Source organism: Lacerta agilis, chromosome 12, assembly GCF_009819535.1.
Source record: "Lacerta agilis isolate rLacAgi1 chromosome 12, rLacAgi1.pri, whole genome shotgun sequence".
Taxonomy (NCBI): Eukaryota; Metazoa; Chordata; class Lepidosauria; order Squamata; family Lacertidae; genus Lacerta; species Lacerta agilis.
This window is the reverse complement of record NC_046323.1, coordinates 54,812,010-54,835,038: the sequence shown is the minus strand read 5'-3', so window position 1 is coordinate 54,835,038 and position 23,029 is coordinate 54,812,010. Positions and strand designations below refer to the sequence as shown.

At 49.1% G+C, this 23,029-nt stretch overlaps 1 protein-coding gene across 1 annotated transcript; it reads right to left on the bottom strand.

Annotated features, from left to right (window-relative positions):
- Positions 1-9,105: 9,105 nt before the first annotated feature.
- LOC117056085 (zinc finger protein OZF-like) lies at positions 9,106-21,744 on the bottom strand. The gene is made up of 4 exons (XM_033166151.1): positions 21,660-21,744; positions 17,617-17,774; positions 16,611-16,737; positions 9,106-10,453 (listed from the first exon to the last, which is right to left on the bottom strand). Exons 2-4 carry the CDS (start codon positions 17,638-17,640, stop codon positions 9,144-9,146), a joined length of 1,461 nt encoding a protein of 486 aa, XP_033022042.1. The 5' UTR covers positions 17,641-17,774; positions 21,660-21,744; the 3' UTR covers positions 9,106-9,143.
- Between the last annotated feature and the right edge of the window lie 1,285 nt (positions 21,745-23,029).

Below are 23,029 nucleotides of genomic sequence, written 5' to 3'. Positions count from 1 at the left end.
AAAGGAACGTAATGTAGGATACATGTAATAGAAATAAGTATTATTTTTTAAGGCAGTAGAGAAAAGGATTTGAACAGAAACATCACTGAAGTAAGGGTGGAAAGGACAAAACGCTAAGGGGTTACTGTACGGGAACTGAACTAAATTTGTTAAATTGTATGTAAATCATTTTTTTAAAAAAAAAAATATGGTTAATAAAGGGAAATTCATGGAGGACGGTGGGCCTATCAATCAATCAGCAGTCGTGAGAGCTAAATTGAGCCTCCACAGCCAGAGGCAGTCTACATCTGAGTAACCAATGGGCTCTGCAAATGAAACAAGAGGAGCAGAGTGTTGTCTTTATACCCTGACGGTGAGCTTGCCATCAGCATCTGGTGGGCCACTGTCAGAGTTGGACCACTGGACCAAACCCCCCCACCCCCGGCCAGCGAACCGAGTTCCAGAGGACGGCGGTATATTTACCCACGGAAAGCACTGCCTCGTAGTTTTCCACCATCACACCCCGGTAGAGTTCCTTCTGCCACGGAATTAATTCCGCCCACTCTTCCCGGCAGAAGTAGACGGCCACGTCCTCGAACGTCACCTGCAGAAACGAGGACGTAGAATCGTGGGAAGGGACCCTCCAAAGGTCATCCGGCCCAACCCCCGGCAATGCAGGAAGTCACAAGCTGTGATGGAAGCCAACGTGCCTCCACAAAAGATGCTGAGGTTTGCTGCAACACAGCCCTCCTCACCCCAAAAACAAACCCTACGACCACCACAGATTTTCTGGAATATGGCATTAATGAAATTTAATTTAATTTGATGTATTTTTAATCTTTGCTGGAAGACGCCAAGAGAGGCTGGGCAAATCCAGCCAGATGGGTGGTGTACAAATAATAAATATTATTATTATTATGGACCAGAGTCAAGGCTGAGTGCCAAAGACAAATCTGGATGACATGCGGTCTAACCCAGAGCCTAGGGCTTGCCGATCAGAAGGTCGGCGGTTCGAATCCCCGCGACGGGGTGAGCTCCCGTTCCTCGGTCCCAGCTCCTGCCCACCTAGCAGTTCGAAAGCACGTCAGAGTGCAAGTAGATAAATAGGTACCGCTCCGGTGGGAAGGTAAAGGCCGTTTCCGTGCACTACTCTGGTTCGCCATTTACCAAAAAAAACCCTGAGGCCTTCCTATTAGGAATCATGTCCATGCAAATTAGCGAGAAATTTTGGACCACTTTTCATGTACGCAACCACAGCGGCTAGGATTTTAAAAGCAAAGAACTGGAAAAGTGATAACACCCCCGCAAAAACCGACTGGGAAGCAAAAATGACAGAATATTTACAACTCGCAGGGGTGACAGGGAGACTCAGAGGAAATTCATTACAGAACGTTAATAAAGATTGGATAATGTGAAAGAATACAGTGGTGCCACGCAAGACGGAATTAATTCGTTCCGCAAGTGCTGTCGTCTAGCGGAAATTTCGTCTTGCGAAGCATGGTCGGAGGAAGCGCGGCTTTACAAAAAAAACCCGCAAAACGAAAACGTCGCAGCCATAGGGAAATTCGTCTTGCGAAGCACCCTTTCGCTAGCAAATGCCTTTCGTCTAGTGAGTTTTTCGTCTAGCGAGGCATTCGTCTAACGAGGCACCACTGTACCTTAAAAACTATTGTGACAATGGTAAACACCCCTGGCAGACTTTAGAATGAATCTTGAATTACAAAGAAAGGGAATAACAGGGTTTTTTAAAAATGGGAAAGTTATAAAATAATAATAATAATAATAATAATAATAATAATAATAATAATAATGAACTGTGTACACATCAACAAAACATAAAATAGTACAATGAGAAAAATCGGAAGTTCGTGTCCAAGGTGTGTTTATGTGGGTAATGTGTATTTTCTGTATTATGAGTATTGTCTAAGTTAAAGTTATGAGTTCTGTGTAAATTGATGTTAATTGATGTTAAATGAAGATGATTTTTTTAAAGACAAATCTGGATGAAATTAATTATTATTAATAATAATAATAATAATAATAATTGCCTTTCTGCAAAGAGCTGGAAGTGGTTCTCCCCCTCCTCATTCAATCCCTACAACAAACCTGTAGTGCTGGGATTGTCTGACCAGGATCTGGGAGAGACCAGGGTTCGAATCCAGGGTTCGAATCCTCCCTCGTCCAGGAAGCTCACTGGGTGTGCCACCATGCGCCTGTCACGGCGTCTCAGCCCAAACTACCTCACAGGGTTGCGGCAAAGATACAACAAAGAGGGGAGAAGAAGAAGAAGAAGAAGAGTTTGGATTTGATATCCCGCTTTTCACTACCCGAAGGAGTCTCAAAGCGGCTAACATTCTCCTTTCCCTTCCTCCCCCACAACAAACACTCTGTGAGGTGAGTGGGGCTGAGAGACTTCAGAGAAGTGTGACTAGCCCAAGGTCACCCAGCAGCTGCATGTGGAGGAGTGGAGACGCGAACCCGGTTCCCCAGATAACGAGTCTACCGCTCTTAACCACTACACCACACTGGCTCTCCACGTAGGCCCCACCTTGAACGCCTTGCAGAAAAAAATGGGATACAAACGCAATAAAGAAATTTAATTCCAAAGAAATTTGGTGCAGGATTTTTGGGGTTGCATTTCGACAGCAACGGCAAGTATTACCGAAGCAGCTGTTGTCCCAGATGTTACTGATTATTTTCGGTAATACCAATGGAAATGTATTGTCAAAAAGGACATGTTCTCTTGGCAGCACAAACAGCAATTGCAGCTCAGTGGAAAGAAGCCCAAATTTTTACACCAAACATTTGGGGCTGCTCACTCTGGAATAGAGCTGCCATGGAGAAAATTACAAATAATCTGAGATTTTGAACCTCCTTTTTTATATGATTCTGCCTTCCTTGAGTTTAGGGCATTCGTGGCTTTGCTATTCTAACCCCTGCCCCAATAATAATAATAATAATAATAATAATAATAATAATTTATTTATACCCCGCCCATCTGGCTGGGTTTCCCCAGCCACTCTGGGCAGCTTCCAGCAAAATATTAAAATACAATAATTCATCAAAGCTTCCCTAAGCAGGGCTGCCTCAGGATGTCTTCCAAAAGTCAGAGAGTTGTTTATTCCCTTGACATCTGACGAAGAAGAAGAGTTTGGATTTGACATCCCACTTTATCACTACCCGAAGGAGTCTCAAAGCGGCTAACATTCTCCTTTCCCTTCCTCCCCCCCAACAAACACTCTGTGAGGTGAGTGGGGCTGAGAGACTTCAGAGAAGTGTGACTAGCCCAAGGTCACCCAGCAGCTGCATGTGGAGGAGCGGGGACGCAAACATGGTTCACCAGATTACGAGTCTACCGCTCTTAACCACTACACCACACTGGCTCTCAGACGGGAGGGCGTTCCACAGGGCGGGCGCCACATTCCGCTCGCCTCTTTTATCATTTTGTTCATCCTGTACTTTCCGTCTGTTGCAATGACTCTTCCATCTGCTGTGGGTACATTGCAAAATGAAAATCTATAAACCTCCATCATCATCATCAGGGCTTCGTTTCAACCGGAACTCAGTGCCAGAACCTCTCAGGTGGATGTTTGCCCTTCTAAGACAACAACAAGGGAGGTGTTTATGATGAGCTCAGAAACCCATTTTTTCTAGAAAAACAGCACCGATGATGATGGTGATCATTTCTAGAAAGCTGCTGGCGGCCAGTATAAGCAACCTTGAGTGAGCTGGAGTACTCAGCTCCTCCTCCTCCAGGCCTGGGAAAGAGGTGCCGGGGCCAAGTTGCTGCTGTCCTGGGTTCGAATCCCGACATGTATCCCCGACCCCCACCAGCGATCTCTTTCCCTCCTTCTCTTTTGGAGGGCGCGGGCGGCCCCCGCCAACGCACGGCACGGCAAGGCGATGCGGGCCGGAGCTTTACGCGCGCCGCTTTACGCGCGCCGTTTTACGCGCGGCTCCGGCCCTCGAAGGGGGAACAAAGAGCCAGGCGGCGGCGGCTGCGAGGGAGCGCTTGCCGGGCCGGGGAAAGGGAGCCCGGTTTGCTCGGCGCAGGCGGTGCATTGCAAAAAGGCAGAGGCGCTTTTACCTCCATCCTGGAGCAAGAAGCTTCCGAGGCGCGCGGCAAGAGGCGCAGCAGCAGGCAGCAGTCCGGGCTTTCCTCCGGGTCAGTTGGCAACCCGGCTGCAGACTGAGGCGAAGCTGCAAAGAAGCCTCTCGTGCAAGAAAAAAGCCTTTTCTTCTTTGCAACGCGGCTCCTCCCTCCCCCGACGTCACAGGGTTGCGCGCAAGGCACAGGAGCAGCCAGCAGGCTTTTCTTCTGGTCCGTTGGCAACCCGGCTGCAAAGCGCCCGGCCTTTCCTGCAAAAAAAAACAACAACCCCAATTTATTTCCCCCCTTTTTGTGCACCGGGAGGCACAAAAGCAGCCGAGGGCGGGGCTTCCTTCGGGTCAGTTGGCAACCCGGCCCGACTTCTGTTTTTGCAACGCGGCTCCTCCCTCCAGCTTCCCGGTGCAAAGCCCGGCCTCCTCCCTCGCCGGGTTGCGACATCCCAGATTCACGGGGGTGGAGGCGACGTGGCCCTTTTTGCAACTCCCTGGGATTTATACAGCGCTGGAGGGGGGCGTCTCCTAATTTTGGGACCACCACCCTCTTGGATCCATCAATGCACCGTCGGTGCCCCCCTACCCTGTGAAAAGCATCTTTCCATTCAAATCGGTAGCAATCAAATCAGGGCCGGATTTAGGTTTGATGAGGCCCTAAGCAAGGGGTCAGCAGGGGGCCGGTCCACTGTCCCTCAGACTTTGTGGGGGGCCGGAGTATATTTTCTTTTGGGGGGGATGAACGAATTCCTATGCCCCACAAATAACCTAGAGGTGCATTTTAAATAAAAGCATACATTCTACTCATGTAAAAACACCAGGCAGGCCCCACAAATAACCCAGAGATGCGTTTTAAATAAAAGGACACATTCTACTCATGTAAAAACATACTAATTCCTGGACCGTCTGTGGGCCAGATTGAGGTGATTTGGCTGGATCCGGCCCCCGGGCCTTAGTTTGCCTACCCATGGCCTAAGCTACTAATGGTAATGGGGCCCTTTATATGTCCAGCTAGGGACGCTGGATCTAAACCACAGAGCCTTGGGCAGGGGTAGGCAACCTAAGGCCCGTGGGCCGGATGCAGCACAATTGCCTTCTCAATCCGGCCCACGGACGGTCTGAAAATCACTGTGTTTTCACATGAGTAGAATGTGTCCTTTTATTTAAAATGCATCTCTGGGTTATTTGTGGGGCCTGTCTGGTGTTTTTACATGAGTAGAATGTGTCCTTTTATTTAAAATGCATCTCTGGGTTATTTGTGGGGCATAGGAATTCGTTAATTATTTTTTTCAAAATATAGTCCGGCCCCCCATATGGTTTGAGGGATGGTGGACCAGCCCACGGCTGAAAAAGGTTGCTGACCCCTGGCCTAGGGTTTGCTGATCAGAAGGTCGGCAGTTCGAATCCCTGCGACGGGGTGAGCTCTCTTTGTTCGGTCCCTGCTCCTGCCAACCTAGCAGTTCGAAAGCACAAAGTGCAAGTAGATAAATAGGTACTGCTCTGGCGGGAAGGTAAATTGCGTTTCCGTGCGCTGCTCTGGTTCGCCAGAAGTGGCTCAGTCATGCTGGCCACGTGACCCGGAAGCTGTACGCTGGCTCCCTCTGCCAGTAAAGCGAGACGAGCGCTGCAACCCCAGAGTCGTCCGCGACTGGACTTAATGGTCAGTGGTCCCTTTACCTTTACCTATATGTCCAGCTGTCCTTTGTCAACAATAAATTGTCACTGCTTTTTGTGTTGAATATATGCTATGTTAAATCGATGGAGGCCAGGGCAAAAAGTCTGGTTCCGTATATACACCGAAGGTGGGAGTCCGAAGCAACGGACAAAACACGAAATACCTTGAGGATTTTGTCGGAGAGGCAATTCAGTGTGCGGCAAATCCAAATTCCGTGTTAGGGATCACTAACGAAGGGACTGCAAATAAAACTGCCCTTATGGAAAACTCTGGTGCGGCTGCGCTTGGAATACTGTGTGACTTAAAATCAGAATTAATATACTCAGTTTTAAAGGGTACTCTACTTTTGTTCCATCTGAGACTCGGGGAAACACTGTGACAGGAGCTGAGGCCGCCATTGGGGGTAGCAATGGAACGGACGATTCGCTGTGTTAGAGAAGAAACTAAAAAAAATATTTTTTTGTTCTCCCATTAGATTCACAAAATGTTTAGGGGTATGCGTACCCCTGCCTACCCCCAGGGGGGGGAAGCATTGAATATACTAGAAGTAATGTACTAGAGAAAATATATTGTGGCTTGAGGTGGGTCGTCTGGATGATGACCGGTGCCCCTTCCAATTCTCGGGGTCCTGTACCCAGCGAAGGTTAATAATAATAATAATAATAATAATAATAATAATAATAATAATAATTTTATTATTTATACCCTGCCCATCTGGCTGGGTTTCCCAGGTTAGAAATTAACAGAGGTGTTTTGTAAGATGATGACCTTAGCTGGCTATTTGAGTGCCTTCATCAGCGTCTCAAAATAATGAGTTGCGATGCAAACCACCCCTTGATTCTCGGCTGAAATGTAATATTTTATAAAAATAATAATAATTGCAAGAGTTACAGCTAAATTATGGTGCCCTCCGAGATCCAATGGGTGGGCCTTTCCTCCACATCCCTTACCTGGCTGCTAAGTAGCACAGAAAACAGCCAGAGAGTTGTGGGTGAGCCGAGCTGGAAGCTGGTGGCACAGAGACCTGCTTGCTCCGGACTGGATCCGAAGCTGTGGCTGAAAGAGGAGGAGGAGGATCCGTTTGGGTGCTAATGATGTGAGCCTCCCTGCCCACAATCTTATGCTCGGGTTGTACACACACTAGTGGCCAAAATTGTGGAAACCTTTTTGGGGAAAGTGCATTTCCAAGGTTTACTGGCTCTCAAAAGACTCCCGCTCATTAGCTATATTCAAATGTAGGAAAACTACTGCACATCAACCTAAGCAAGTTGTGCTTCCTTCTTCCGGTTACAGTGGACGCTCAGGTCGCGAACGCGATCCGTGCGGGAGGCGCGTTCGCAACCCGCAGCGTCCGTAACCCACAGCGCCGCGTCTGCGCACGCGCGGGTTGTGATTCGGGGCTTATGCACATGCACGAAGCGTGATTTAGCGTTTCTGTGCATGTGTGGTGCGCCAAACCCGGAAGTAATCCATTCCGCTACTTCTGGGTTCGGGGTGGTGCGCAAGCCGAAAATGTGCAACCTGAAGCGGCCGTAACTCGAGGTATGACTGTATTTGGCTATAACTTTTGATAGAATACAGATAATTGAACAAACTTTGTTGCATTGTTGTTGTTGTTTAGTTGTGTCCGACTCTTCGTGACCCCATGGACCAGAGCACACCAGGCCCTCCTGTCTTCCGCTGCCTCCCGCAGTTTGGCCAAACTCATGCCAGTCACTTCGAGAACACTGTCCACCCATCTCGTCCTCTGTCGTCCCCTTCTCCTTGTGCCCTCCATCTTTCTTGTTGCATTAAATTCTTCATTAAATTATCTTTCCATTGAGATATAATTATATGGTATTACTCCAAACAAAAGTGGTGTTATGAGCCTTCAGACCTCAGAAATACACTTTTCCCAAAAGGTTTCCGCAATTTTGGCCACTAGTGTATGTGTACATAAAACCATATATCCTCAAGACAGCACAGTCTCCGCTGACCCTCCTTCCAAGGAGTCCGAACTCTGAGTAAAAGCTCCTGGAACTCCTGGAATCTAGAACCGCTCAAAGATTGGGGTGGCACCCAACAACAGATTTGAAAGCAGCCCTGTTCAGGGAAGTTTTAAATGTTTGATCTTTTATCGTGTATTTAATGTTCTGTTGGGAGCCGCCCAGAGTGGCTGAGGAAACCCAGCCAGGTGGGCAGGGTATAAAATAATAATAATAATAATAATAATAATAATAATAATAATAATAATAATACTTCCTAAGCTGGAAAAGGAAGTTGCAAAAAAGCTGCGGCCCAAATGATCAAGGGGCTGAAGACCCTGTTTGCAGCATTTGTCAACCTGGTGCCTTCTAGATCCTTGGGACTACATCTCCCATCAGCCTCGGCGAGTGCGGCCAATGGTCAGGGATGATGTGATTTGTAGTCCACCAGGATCAGGGGGCCACCACGACAGATATCCCCATGTCTGGGGGAAAGGCACGTAAACTAATTCGTGGCGTACAGAACGTAGGTGGAGAAACATTTTCCTCCCTCGTAATACAGTGGTACCTCTGGGTGCGAATGGGATCCGTTCCGGAGCCCCGTTCGCATCATGAGCAGTCCGTTCGGCGCTTCTGCGCATGGTGTCATTTGACGCATCTGCATATGTGTGAACCGCCGAACCCGGAAGTAACCCGTTCCGGTACTTCCGGGTTCGGCGCGTTCGTAACCCGTGACAAACGCAACACGAGGTACGACTGTATTAGAACTTGGAGCCGCCCAACGGAATTTATTTGGAGCAGGTTCAGGGCACACGGAAGAACAGATTTCTTCATGTCACACTGAGTACATTTAGGGGAAAGGGGATGAGATCAATTCATACGGCAAAATGTATAGATTTTATTGCGGCTCCCGGACACATCTTGATGTATGTTTATTCCCCACCCCCCCACCCCAAATCTACATGCCCTCTTTCAGCCAACAAAAACCCACAAGGTCATTTACATTAAGGGAGAAAGGAGTCCGACAATTAACTATTCATTTGGCAAATCCCATGCACAGCCCCGCCTCCCACACACAAAAAACTCCGGATACAACTACAGTAGAATAAATGCTACCCTTTCCAAGGCGAAACTGTCGCTGCAGAAATGGAGGAAGGAGCCTCGTAGCTTACAGGGCGCAATATTTAGCAGCTAAAATCACCCCTCCGGGTCTCTGGACCCTTCCTAATTCCTAACGCTACTCCCTGCCACCGGCTTTATACAGAATCTGAACGTTCCGGCACGGAGCCCAGAACACGCAGCGGGGCATTCGAGGGAACCCTCCGTGCGGTTGGATTTGCTCGGCGGAAAAGGCCGGCGCCCGTCAGCCGGCACCCTCGTGATGCGAGGGTCCTCTGGCGCTGTCCTTACAGCATCGTCCGTATTCACTGGATGGAGAAGGCCACGTGGAATTTCTGGTGGCGGATGAGGTGGTTCTTGTGGACGAAGCTCTTCTCGCAATCCCCGCAGGGGTAGGGCTTCTCCTCGAGGTGTATTTTCTGGTGCTCCCGGAGGTACATCTTCTCCCGGAAGCTCCTCCCACAGACCCAGCACATAAACGGTTTCTCTCCCGAATGGATTCTCTGGTGTACCGTCAGGCTGCTCTTCCCCCGGAAGGTCTTGCCACACTCCAGGCAGGGGAAAGGCTTCTCCCCGGTGTGGATCCTCTCGTGGTACGTGAGGGTCCTCTTGGCTCTGAACGTCTTCCCGCACTCCTGGCAAGAGAAGGGCTTTTCCCCGGTGTGGATTCTCTGGTGGTCTTTCAGGTACATCTTTTCCCGGAAGCTCCTACCACATTCCCAGCAGATGAAGGGCTTCTCCCCGGAGTGGATGTTCTGGTGGACCGTCAGGCTGCTCTTGTCCCGGAAGGTCTTCCCGCACACTTGGCACGGGTAGGGCTTCTCCCCCATGTGGATCCTCCGGTGGTACCGGAGGGTTTTCCTGTCCCGGAACATCTTCCCGCATTCCTCGCAAGGGAAGGGCTTCTCTCCGGTGTGGATTCTCTGGTGGCTGACGAGGTTGCTCTTCTGGACGAAGGTCTTCCCGCACTCGTTGCAGACGTAGGGCTTGACCCCCGTGTGGATCCTCTGGTGCAGGGTGAAATGGCTCCGCGTCCGGAAGCTCCTGCCGCAGTCCCCGCAGTGGTAGGGCCTCTCGCCCGCGTGGATTCTCTGATGGTCCCGCAGGTAATGCTTGTCCCGGAAGGATTTCCCGCACTCCTGGCAAACGCAGCGCTTCTCCCCCGTGTGGATCCTCTGGTGCACGATGAGCTTGCTTTTCTCCCGGAAGGATTTGCCGCAGACCTCGCAGGGGAAGGGCTTCTCCCCCGTGTGGATTCTCTGATGGACGCGAAGGTCGCTCTTGTCTCGGAAGGCTTTCCCGCACTCCTCGCACCCGTGGGGTTTGTCCCCCAGGTGGATGCTCCTCTGGTGCCGGTCGAGTTCCTTCCTGCCACGGAAGCACTGCTCACACAGCGGGCAGGGATACGGGCTCCCCGCAGGGCTGGCACCCCTCGGCACCGGTTGCTGCTCCGGCACGAAGGCCTCCTCCATCTCTGTTTGGCGCTCGAGATTACGAAGGGGCGAGGTCTCCGGCAACCCCATCGCAGGACCTCTCTGCGGCTCGACGGGGACGTTTTCTTCGTCCGACGTGTTCCAGAACATTCCGCTCGAGGAAAGGAGGTAGAGGTCGTTTCCTGGGACATGGAAAGATTCACATAGCAAGAGGGTGAGCATGAGAACGGATTCAGTTGGCGAGAAAGGAGATTCGGGCTAAATATCAGGACAAACTTTCTGGTGGTAGGAGCAGTGGAACTGTTGTAAGAATTTTAAGGTATTTTATTTATATATAATAATTGTTATTAATGTACCAAAACAAATAAGGCCACATGTCTGAAAAACAGCACAGGAAGGCAGGCCTCACTCCATTTTGACTCCCAACTGACCAAGTATTTCTTTGTCTCAGGAACAAAGGGGGTGGTTGCCCCTCCAGCTACTCAGCAGCTCTCTGCCTGAGTGATAATCTCTGGCATCCTGATATCTGAGTGTCAGACAAAAGGGTGTGATTAACTTGGCTGGGATATAGGGAAATGTAAATATTTTTTGTTTCACTTGATGGGTTTTTGGTGGAGGGCGAGAGGAGACATGGGGGCAGGGTCCAAGATGGTCAGATCATTGCTACCAGACCCTCCCAATTTGTGATGTAAATCTGATGTATGGAGGGGTGGTCTTGAGCTGGAGGGGGGCAATTTCAAAAGTCTATATAGGAGCTTGCGTGCCTTTGTTGGGGGTCTTTTGCTTGCAAGACACCCTGCTGCAGCAGTTTCTAATAAAGGGAGAACGCCTTGCTTTGGGAGATTCTGTATTGTCTCTATTTTATTCATAAGTGCTCTTGAGAGGAGGGGAGCCCTACAAAGGCTCTCCCCCGGGTTCGTGGACTCCCTTCTGGGGTTGAACCTAATTTTTATAACAGAACTGACTCCCTCGGGAGGCAATCAGACTCTCCTTCCTTGGATGATTTTAGGCAATGGCAACCAGGGATTATTTAGCAGTGATTCCTGCACTGCAGGGGGTGGACTTGATGATCCTTGGCAGTCCCTTCCAACTCTACAATTCTGCGAGAGGCACAGGGAGCTTGCAGGAGAACCAGCCCAGATCTCTGTGAAATGGGAAACCCTAGAATTGCAGATTCCATCTGGTCTAACCCCCCAAAATGCAGGAATCGCAGATGAAGAATCCCTGACAGGTGGGCAGCCAAACTCCGAGGAAAGAGAGTCCGTCACCTTCCCCCGTCGAAAAGGTCAACTTGCCGTGCCCAGCCTCACGGGGTTGTTCCAACATGGAACAGACAATAAAAGTCGGGTTTCTTCAAGGAGAGAAAGCGGGAGATCACGGGTTCTGCGTGTAATCCCGGGTTCAAATTCCCTGGTCCTGCATGGGGTAACTGTGGCCCTGAAGGACCAGGTGCGCAGCCTGGGAGTCATTTTGGACTCCCAGCTGTCCATGGAGGCGCAGGTTAATTCTGTGTCCAGGGCAGCTGTCTACCAGCTCCATCGGGTACGCAGGCTGAGACCCTACCTGCCCGCAGACTGTCTCGCCAGAGTGGTGCATGCTCTGGTAATCTCCCGCTTGGGCTACTGCAATGCGCTCTACGTGGGGCTACCTTTGAAGGTGACCCGGAAACTGCAACTACTCCAGAATGCGGCAGCTAGGCTGGTGACTGGGAGTGGCCGCCGGGACCACATAACACCGGTCCTGAGAGATCTTCATTGGCTCCCAGTACGTTTCCGAGCACAATTCAAAGTGTTGGTGCTGACCTTGAAAGCCCTAAACGGCCAGCTCCGAGGGCCTTCTGAGGTCCAGCTCCGAGGGCCTTCTGGCGGTTCCCTCCCTGCGAGAAGCAAAGCTACAGGGAACCAGGCGGAGGGCCTTCTCGGTAGTGGCGCCCGCCCTGTGGAACGCCCTCCCATCACAGGTCAAGGAGATAAACAACTACCTGACATTCAGAAAAAACCTGAAGGCAGCCCTTTTCAGGGAAGTTTTTAATGTGTGATATTTTTGTATCTGATTTTTGTTGGAAGCCGCCCAGAGTGGCTGGGGAAATCCAGCCAGATGGGTGGGGTACAAATAATAAATATTATTATTATTATTATTATTATTAAAAGCTGACTGCAAGATCTCAGGTGGCCAGTGATTTGGACTTCCAGTTATGGAAGACCCCAGAAACGATACTGTTACGAGGTTGTCTGGGAAACGTATGTGAAGGGTCCAGTTTCAGAGATGCGAAGGGCGGCAATATGAGAAGAGGGGCTTCTCCGGGGTGGCCCCCGGCTTGTGGAATGCTCTCGCCAGGGAAGCACGGCTGGCGCCACTGTTGCCTGCTTTTAGGCAAAAGCATTTTGTATTTAGCTAGGCTGAGGGTAGCTGTGTACGCTCCTCTTGGAAGCGGGCTACACGGGCTGTTGTTTTCCACCTGCCCAGGTTCAAGGTGTTACTCTTAGGGCATAAAGCCCAAGAAACCTTGGGGCCAGTTTGCCTGCGAAATCGCCTCACCCCACACGCAGAACGGGCACTGCCAAAGGTGCCACACAATACCCGCTCTCCCTTTGGAAGAAATCAATCTTTTGGTGCAACGACACTTTGGAACTCCCTGCCTATTGATAACAGGCACCGTTGAGCTACTCTTTGGCACCTGCTAAAAACATTTTTCATTTAGATGAGCCTGCCCAGACATGCAGAATGTTAATTTACATTTTTAATCTGCTTTCAGTTTTTGAATGTTTCAAAGTGTTGCTTTTACTGATAAAATATTGTTTTATTCTCATTGTGATGCGTTTTGAGGTTGTTTGTTGTTTTTTTACAATCAGGTGGTGTAGAAACATAATAAACACACACATACCGTATTTTTCGCTGCACCTCGTTTTTAGAGGAGGAAACAAGAAAAAAAATATTTTTCTGGTTTTCCTCCTCTAAAAGCCCTGTTTTTTTGAGGATCAGCTAAACGTTTTGCAGCTTTTTTGCAAAGGGAAAAGCCCTGTTTTTTTGAGGATCAGCTAAAAGTTTTGCAGCTTTTTTGCAAAGGGGGAAAAGCAAAGCTCCTTTTGCAAAGGGGGAAAAGCAAAGAGGAAAAGCTCCATTTTTTATGGGGTTCAACTCACATTTCTGCAGCTTCTAAAGGAAAGGGAGCCTTTTCTACAGTTTCCAGACAGATAATCTAATCAACCAGTCCCATGTCGCTGGGGAAACAAACAACCTCCCTCTGCAGCACATTCAACAATTGGGAGGGTGGGGCTGAAAGGGAGCCGGGACTCTTATCTCTCTCCCGATCTCTTGCTGATCAGCTGCTGAGCGGGGCCCTTTCAACACCCCTTTTTCTCTTTGTAAAATAAAAATCATGACCCTCTTTTGGCCCCTGGGCAATTCAGCTCCAGGGACCACCATTCGCTCCGTAAGACGCACAGGTATTTCCCCCTAATTTTTAGGAGGAAAAAAGTGCATCTTATGGAGCGAAAAATATGGTGTATATATATATATATATATATATATATATATATATATATATATATATATATATGCAGTATTTATTATATTTATATACATAAATATAAGTATGTAGACAGACAGACCGATAGATATAGGTGATGGTAGATAAATAGAAAGATCCGCTTCTCTCTCAGCGGAGCCCTGTAAAGGGATCCTCCCCTTGCTAGGAAGAAGCGAGAAATATTCCCAGTGAACCAGCACCGACAAGTTACATTCCCCGGAGAACAGCATGTACGGAGCACGTTATGTCAGCAAAATGCCCTGGTTCTTGTCCAAAGGATCGCTGCGGCTTGGACCACACCTTAAGAACAAGGTGGGAGCCCCGCCCAGAGAGCACACATCTTAGGAACATTAGGTTGAGGTCTCTCTAACCGCAAGTGAAGAAACCGCTGATCTTAGAAGGAGATTCTGACTAAACCTCAGGAAGAACTTTCTGACGACGGCAAGAGCCGTTCAACAGTGGAAAGGTCTCCTTTAGAATCATAGAATCATCGAATCCTAGAGTTGGAAGAGACCCCAAGGGCCATCCAGTCCAACCCCCTGCCAAGCAGGAAACACCATCAAAGCATTCCTGACAGATGGCTGTCAAGCCTCGCTTAAAGACCTCCAAAGAAGGAGACTCCACCACACTCCTTGGCAGCAAATTCCACTGTCCAACAGCTCTTACTGTCAGGAAGTTCTTCCTAATGTTTAGGTGGAATCTTCTTTCTTGTAGTTTGAATCCATTGCCCCGTGTCCGCTTCTCTGGAGCAGCAGAAAACAACCTTTCTCCCTCCTCTATATGACATCCTTTGATATATTTGAACATGGCTATCATATCACCCCTTAAGCTTCTCTTCTCCAGGCTAAACATACCCAGCTCCCTAAGCCGTTCCTCATAAGGCATCGTTTCCAGGCCTTGGACCATTTTGGTTGCCCTCCTCTGGACACCTTCCAGCTTGTCAGTATCCTTCTTGAACTGTGGTGCCCAGAACTGGACACAGTATTCCAGGTGAGGTCTGACCAGAGCGGAATACAATGGTACTATTACTTCCCTTGATCTTTAGAAGGTGGTAGACCAGCGGTCCCCAAACTAAGGTCCACGGACCGGATACGGCCCGAGGGACTCAGTTATTTGGCCCACGGCAACCCCCGCCGCCCGCTCTTACCGGCACAGCGCGGCGCAGCTGCCCACTTCCAGGTCGGCGGAGCACCGGAAATAGTTTGTGTGCATGAGCAAACGTCAATTCCGGCGCACTTCCGGGTCTGAGGAGGCCAGTGCGCATGCGCAAAAGCTATTTCCGGTGCTCCACCGACCTGGAAGTGCGCCAGAAATAGCGTGCACGCACGCGTATGGGCACGCGCTCCCCCACCCTCCGGCCCGCCGCACGACGGTGCTGGAGGAGCCGGCCCAAGGCCTGGTAAGTTTGCTGACCCCTGTGGTAGACTCTCCTTCCTTGGAGGTTTTTAAGCAGAGGGTGGGTGGCCATCTGCCATGGATGCTTTAGCTGAGGTTCCTGCATTGCAGGGGGTTGGACTAGATGACCCCTGGGGTTCCTTCCAACTCTACAATTCTATGATTCTATGCTCATTTGAAGCTGCTGCTAGGAGCTGTGGCTAAAGCAGATACGGGAGCAAATTCCTCTTTCCCCCACTTAGCCCCCTCTCCATCCCAGTTGGCAAGTTCTGTCGGAAACTCACAGGCAGCAATTTTTGAGCGCAAACCACTTTCAAAACAGAGCTGGGCCCGAAAAATGCAGGCAGCTTTGAATAATAAAATTGTAAAGCTGGAAGAGGCAGGCAAGAGGCGGGAAAGCAAAGAGAAACACGACCCATGTCTCCCTTAATCAGGAAGAGAATTTTGGGGAGATTTTAAGGAGTTTTACGCCTAGGCCAAAATGGGCAACCCAGCCAGACGGGCAGGGTATAAATGGTAAATATATTACCATTTATATTATTATTATTATTATTATTATTATTATTATTATTATTCTCTCTGTACTGGAAGATTTAGGAATGGTTGTTGTATATGAGCTGCAATGGGGGGGCATTTACGGAAACTCATAGAAATCCTTGTCTTAAGGAGATTTTAAGTAAACATTGGATGGCCAGATGTCAGGGGTTCTTTAGCTGTGACTCCTGCATCGCAGGGGGTTGGACTAGAGAAGCTTTGGAGGTCCCTTCTGATTCATTCAATGGTTTTATGTATAGTGCTTAGATCTGGGCATGCTGACCGGCTCGTGCTAGAAAGTGGAGATGCTAAAGGGAGAGACATACCACCGCAATGGAGACCCTGGTGCTTGTTGGATTAAATCTGGATTAACTCCCAGGCTTCGGCCAAACTCCCAGAGACCCTCTCTTGCCGTCTTCGCTGCCATCAAAGTCCGGGATCTGCAAGGCAGCCTCAGCGAAGACCACAAACCCTCACAAGCTATATTGCCCCAAGCAGCTGGAGAAGCGAATATTATCTCCTGCCTCGCGTTTGTTGCTGAGGGCCTTTCTCATACGTTAACTACGTATACAGCAGCCTCCATTTCTATTTGGACTACAATTCCCATTGTGCTGGCTGGGGCTGATGGGATTTGTATTCCCGGACATCTGAAAGGTGCCAGGTTGGAGCAAGCCGACAGCGCCAATATCGGCGGCTGTGCCTTCACTCCTGCGCCTTAAAAGGGGAAGTTTTAGATGCCCGGTGTCTTGTTGTGCTTTTAGATTTGTGGGGAGCCGCCCAGAGTGGCTTCCGACAGATTATTATTACCCATACAGAATTTCCCCCGTGTTCTGCCCCGCAGATAAGGACACCCGGGAACCCGCCATGAAAGGGGCATTTACCCAGAGAGATGAGCATTCGGTAGTTTTCCATCATCATCTCCCAGTGCAGCTCCCTCTGCCAGTCCTCCAGCACCTCCCATTCTTCGGGGGAGAACGAGACGGCAACGTCCTCGAACGTCACCATGTCCTGCAAAGACAAAGGCGGTCAGAGCGGCTCCGGAAGCCTCCGGGGTCAAGCCATTCCTTGCCAGGCCACCTGCCAGCTAATTCCAAGCTAATTCCCCCCCGGTTCCGTTGATTAAAGAGAGATCCGCATTGTCTACATTTGTTCCAGGTAAAGTACCGTATTTTTCGCTCCATAGGGCGCACCTCGTTTTTAGAGGAGGAAACAAGAAAAAAAGTATTTTTTCTGGTTTTCCTCCTCTAAAAGCCCTGTTTTTCTGAGGATCAGCTAAAAGTTTTGCAGCTTTTTTGCAAAGGGAAAAGCCCTGTTTTTTTGAGGATCAGCTAAATGTTTTGCAGCTTTTTTGCAAAGGGAAAAACCCTGTTTTTTGAGGATCAGCTAAACGTTTTGCAGCTTTTTTTGCAAAGGGGGAAAAGCAAAGCTCCTTTTGCAAAGGGGGAAAAGCAAAGAGGAAAAGCCCCGTTTTTATGGGGTTCAACTCACATTTCTGCAGCTTCTAAAGGAAAGGGAGCCTTTTCTACAGTTTCCAGACAGACAATCTAATCAGCCATTCACATGTCGCTGGGGAAACAAACAACCTCCCTCTGCAGCACATTCAACAATGGAGGACGGGGCTGAAAGGGAGCCGGGACTCTCATCTCTCTCCCCATCTCTTGCTGATCAGCTGCTCAGCGGGGTCCTTTCAACACCCCCTTTTCTCTTTGTAAAGTAAAAAGCATGATCCTCTTTTGGCCCCTGGGCAATTCAGCTCCAGGGACCACCATTCGCCCCATAAGACGCACAGATATCTCCCCTTACTTTTTAGGAGGAAAAAAGTACGTCTTATGGAGCGAAAAATACGGTGCCCCTCCAGGACGTTGCCAGGCCCCCACAGTTCCTCACCTGAATCACGACGTCTTCTGCCATGATGCTAGGTCCCTCTGAGGGCCGGATCCGGGAACAGGTGCGAAGCTGACCTATTGCTGAAGGACACTCCTGACACCCCCAGTTTGCTCAGCAACCAAAACTTGGGGAGCAGACTTCAGTGCAGATCAACAGATCTGGGGGGTCAGAAAAGAGAGGCATGAAGAGGCATGATAAGCAGCTGGGAAAGGAGAAGAGGAGGTTTTTTTTGGGGGGTGTACATAGGCGCTGTGGGTTAAACCAGAGCCTAGGGCTTGCCGATCAGAAGGTCGGCGGTTCGAATCCCCGCGATGGGGTGAGCTCCCGTTGCTCGGTCCCTGCTCCTGCCAACCTAGCAGTTCGAAAGCACATCAAAGTGCAAGTAGATAAATAGGTACCGCTCCGGTCGGGAAGGTAAACGGCGTTTCCGTGCGCTGCTCTGGTTCGCCAGAAGCGGCTTAGTCATGATGGCCACATGACCCGGAAGCTGTACGCCGGCTCCCTCAGCCAATAAAGTGAGATGAGCGCCACAACCCCAGAGTCGTCTGCAACTGGACCTAACGGTCAGGGGTCCCTTTACCTTTACATATTTATTTTAATAATTTTATAAGCTATATGACTTTGTTGCTCAATTCAATCCTATTATTATTATTATTATTATTATTATTATTATTATTATTAATACCATACCTTCTTCCCTGACAAGACTCAAGGCAGGTTATGTATGCAAACATCTAAAAACATCTGGGGGGGGGACATTTAAAAGCAAGTAAACTTTGTTGGAAGTAAAACAAAATGCATGTATAAACTCTGTTAAAACCACACAGATAATTGCATGGCACCAGCCCAATCATAGGATTGTAGAGTTGGAAGGAAGCCAAGGGTCATCTAGTCCAACCCCCCGCAATGCAGGAATCTTTCACCCCATGTGGGGCTCGAACCCACGACCCTGAGATTAAGAGACTGAACTATTAAAAGCAGTCGGTTCCCCAAGGCCTGTTGGAACAAGGAGGTCTTCACCTGCCGGCAGAAGGACCGCAAAGATGGAGCCTGATAGTTCCTATTCTGCCTGCCCCAACCTGGTCCTGGCTGATGGGAGTTGTAGTCCGCAGCAGGCCGTGCAAATCCGGGTTAAATCATCCGAGCGAATTCACCGAACTTGCTAAACCTTTCCTATCCGGTTGCAATGTCGAGAAGCTCCCTAGCTTCACACCGAACGGAGGAAGGGGTTAAAAGAAACTGCAGACGTTGCAGAAAAGAAAGGTAATAATTGCTGGGACCCAACTTTCCTGCTCAACTGGCTGTCTTTCCTCTCCTACACCCTCCAGGACTTGGGAAGCTGCCTAAAAAGGAAGTCAGGACGTTTTGCCCAGATAATCTCCTCTGTTTTTGGCTGGTGGGGGGGCTCTCCAGGGGAGGGGCTGTAGCCCAGCGGCAGAGCACCTGCTTGGCATGCAGAAGGTCCCAGGTCCAGTCCCTGAAAAAGATTCCCAGGGGGCACTGGGAGAGATAACCCCTCCTGCAAACCCAGAGAGATGCTGCCAGTCAGTGCAGACAGCTCTGGGCTCAATGGACCCAACTGTCTGCCGGCAGAAGGCGGCTTCCGTTGCTCCTACAGGTTGCAGAAAGGGTCTTTCGCATCATTTGCTACCTGCTGCGTCCTACCTGGAGACATCAGGGGGCTGAACGTGGGAGATGGAGCAAGCTTTCTTCCTGCTGCTCCTGGGGGTGGGACCCGAACCGGGGGATTCTCAACCGACGAACTCAACATCTCTGACCGTAAGAGCCATTCGACGGTGGAGAGGGCTCCCACAGAAGGTGGCGGACTCTCCTGCCTTTTTAAACAGAGGTTGGACGGCCATTCGCCTGGGATTCTTTAGCTGCGAATACTGCATTGCAGGGGGTTGGACTGGATGACCCCTGGGGGACCCCCTAATACTCTACAGTTCTATAGTTCTAAAGGCAGGAGCTGCAAGCTGCCTCCCTTGACTGCCCAGGTCGCTTGCCGCTCCTGACCTGGGCACACACGCACCCCCCTTCCTTGCCCATCCTGAGGGGGTGGCACATCCCCATCTCCCTTCCCCCTGCACCAGTGGCCTCTTGCAAGCCCTGGAGGCCCCAGAAACATACAATTGCAGAGTTGGCAGGGTCCCCCAAAGGTCCTCTAGTCCAACCCCCTGCAATGCAGAGGCTTCCGAAGCCCTGGCTCTGGGTGCAAAGGCAGGGAGGCTGGTGGGACGCAGATGGAGAGACACCCACCTGCTCTCCCCCCCCCCCAGCCTTTGATGGACTGAAACAGGTTCTTTCTCCACTTAGTCTGTTTCATAGAATCATCGAATCCTAGAGTTGGAAGAGACCCCAAGGGCCATCCAGTCCAACCCCCTGCCAAGCAGGAAACACCATCAAAGCATTCCTGACGGACGGCTGTCAAGCCTCCGCTTAAAGACCTCCAAAGAAGGAGACTCCACCACACTCCTTGGCAGCAAATTCCACTGTCCAACAGCTCTTACTGTCAGGAAGTTCTTCCTAATGTTTAGGTGGAATCTTCTTTCTTGTAGTTTGAATCCATTGCCCCGTGTCCGCTTCTCTGGAGCAGCAGAAAACAACCTTTCTCCCTCCTCTATATGACATCCTTTGATATATTTGAACATGGCTATCATATCACCCCTTAACCTTCTCTTCTCCAGGCTAAACATACCCAGCTCCCTAAGCCGTTCCTCATAAGGCATCGTTTCCAGGCCTTTGACCATTTTGGTTGCCCTCCTCTGGACACGTTCCAGCTTGTCAGTATCCTTCTTGAACTGTGGTGCCCAGAACTGGACACAGTATTCCAGGTGAGGTCTGACCAGAGCGGAATACAGTGGTACTATTACTTCCCTTGATCTAGATGCTATACTCCTATTGATGCAGCCCAGAATTACATTGGCTTTTTTAGCTGCTGCATCACACTGTTGACTCATGTCAAGTTTATGGTCTACCAAGACTCCTAGATGCTTTTCACATGTACTGCTCTCAAGCCAGGTGTCACCCATCCTGTATTTGTGCCTTTCATTTTTTTTTTGCCCAAGTGTAGTACTTTACATTTCTCCCTGTTAAAATTCATCTTGTTTGCTTTGGCCCAGTTCTCTAATCTGTTAAGGTCATTTTGAAGTGTGATCCTGTCCTCTGGGGTATTAGCCACCCCTCCTAATTTGGTGTCATCTGCAAACTTTCCCAAGTTTCCAGCGGATGTTATGGGGGTGGAGTTAGTTTTTTTGGGGGGGCTGTATGTGCAATATACTGCAGGTTGTTCTTCCGAAAATGTTAATGTTTAGTGCATCATTTGAGACACACACACACACACACCCGTGCAGCGTAATGTATTTACGATTATTGCTATAAACCCTTGGAGACCTTTTTGCAACACAGGCAACTCATAAATGAGCGGATATGGTACCAAATATCTGTGACTCCTGTGATGAGCTGTGATTCCTGCACTAAATTGGGGGGGGGGGGTTATTTTTGGACTAGATGACTCTGAAAGGTAAGGAATCTCTCCCTTCCATCTCTGCATCCCTGCGATTCCACAAAATAATAAAAGATGCAAGAAATAACCCTGGTTAACAAAATAGTAGCAATAGGCTGAAACGGTGGCATTCGAATTCCTCGAAATGGCAAATGCACTTAGCAATGAATGCCAACGACAAAGGACTGGGACAGTCTGTGAAATAATAAGGTGACCCCATGAAAGGGTGAAGGGAGCAAGAAAGAGGAAGAATAAATAAAACAGAAGCAGACTAGAAAGGGCGGCAGCGAACACGAATTCCTCGAAATGTCAAATGCACCAGCAGCAGAAATAATGAAGCAACAGAGTAACAGCTGCCACACCAGTTCTATGGAATAATAATGAATGCAAACATTAATAATAATAATAATAATAATAATAATAATAATATGCTCCATCTGTTCCAGTTGGGGGAGGGGGCCCAGAATATTGGGGGGCCTTTCTTCCTCCCCCTCCCTTCTTCCTCCCCCTCCCACCTCCCTGGCCCCCCAAAACTCACCCTCCGGCCCCAGAGCCACCTCCAGCTTGAGCTCCCTTTGTTTTCTCCCAGCTCAATGCTTGGCAGTCCTCCCACGTCCTCTCTCTCTCCCCCTCTCTCTATGGTACCCCCCTTCCTCTCGTGTCACTTCCTCTCTTGCCTCTCTAGGAAGTTGCCCTCCCTCATTTTAACCCAAAGAGCACCCCATCGCTGCAGGCACCAAGGGAAGGCTGGAGAGATCACCCAAGGGCGCCCTCTGCTGGGCTGCAGGGAGAGGGCAGCCGGCCTCATCCAGGTGTGCTCCAGTTGCCTCAGGCGGCAAAATGATGTGATCCTTTTTTTATTCGTAATTTTTTTTTGGGGGGGGGGGGTGTTTCAAAGTGGCTTGCAGCGTTCGGATGCGCAAATAAGTTCAAAACCTGCATTACAGAGAACCGGCACATTTGCAACACTTTCAGCAGCAGTTTCTCAAACTTTTTCCTTTTTTTGAATTTTTATTTATTTATTGAAGTTTTCACAATACAGTAAAAGAAACAAACTCATCTCCAGGAAAGAAAGAAACTAAAGAAAGGAGGAACAGTTTGGAAAACGTTTACTGAATATATGGGTGAAAATTATTGTGTATATTTAAAAACGCTGGCGGCACTGAGATAAATTCAACAGTGTAGATACATGTTTGTAGTAACGGAATACTGAATGGTTTAGCTTATGTAAAATATGCAGGGATGTATGGTATGTAAATTGAACCACGGAAAGAGAGGAAGGGAAGGTGTCGATTTAAGAGTGTTTAAATGAATATTCTAAAATATTGAAAATTTTAATAAAAGCTATATATAGAAAAGAAAGAAGCAAAACAGGTGGCAAATACTTTTTATTTCATTTTTATATGGGCAAGTGTCGGGATTCCAGAGAAGGAGAGCAACTCGAGAGCAAGCAGATCCCTTGCTTAAGCCCAGTTGCTGGATTCTCCAAGGCTTCTCTCATTCTGCAGAAAAGAATCCAGAGACTTTTAAGAAGGACGGCAAATTGCCCACGAATACACCGTTGCTCACGTAGCATCCACAATGCCTTCACCGCCAGCCCCAGGTGACCTTCAGGTGGCTTGGAAATGTTGCATGTTCTTCTTTTTGCCTTTTCTTATCATTTGCGGCAACCATTCATTGGCCTTTTGCTGCTCACCGTCCTCTGTGACGTTGTGATGGCTAAACGGCACCTCCAGAGAATCGGAGCCCCTACTCTTCCGGCTGCTTCTTGGTTTCTTGCTGGAGCTGCCCTGTGCCAGGAGACAGGAAGGCATGAGGAAATTTATTTATTACTTACATATTTAGAACACTTTGTTCCCTGCTCTCCAGCCAGAGTGACTTATGTACAATCGAAACAACACAATCCTT

What these genes read in the sequence shown, in the direction of transcription:
- LOC117056085 (XM_033166151.1), bottom strand. Translation starts at nt 17,640, where the DNA reads ATGGCAGAAGACGTCGTGATTCAG. An exon ending in CAGAAGACGTCGTGATTCAG is followed by an intron (nt 16,738 to 17,616) that starts GTGAGGAACTGT and finishes TTGTCTTTGCAG; the next exon opens with GACATGGTGACGTTCGAGGA. An exon ending in CCGAATGCTCATCTCTCTGG is followed by an intron (nt 10,454 to 16,610) that starts GTAAATGCCCCT and finishes TCCATGTCCCAG; the next exon opens with GAAACGACCTCTACCTCCTT.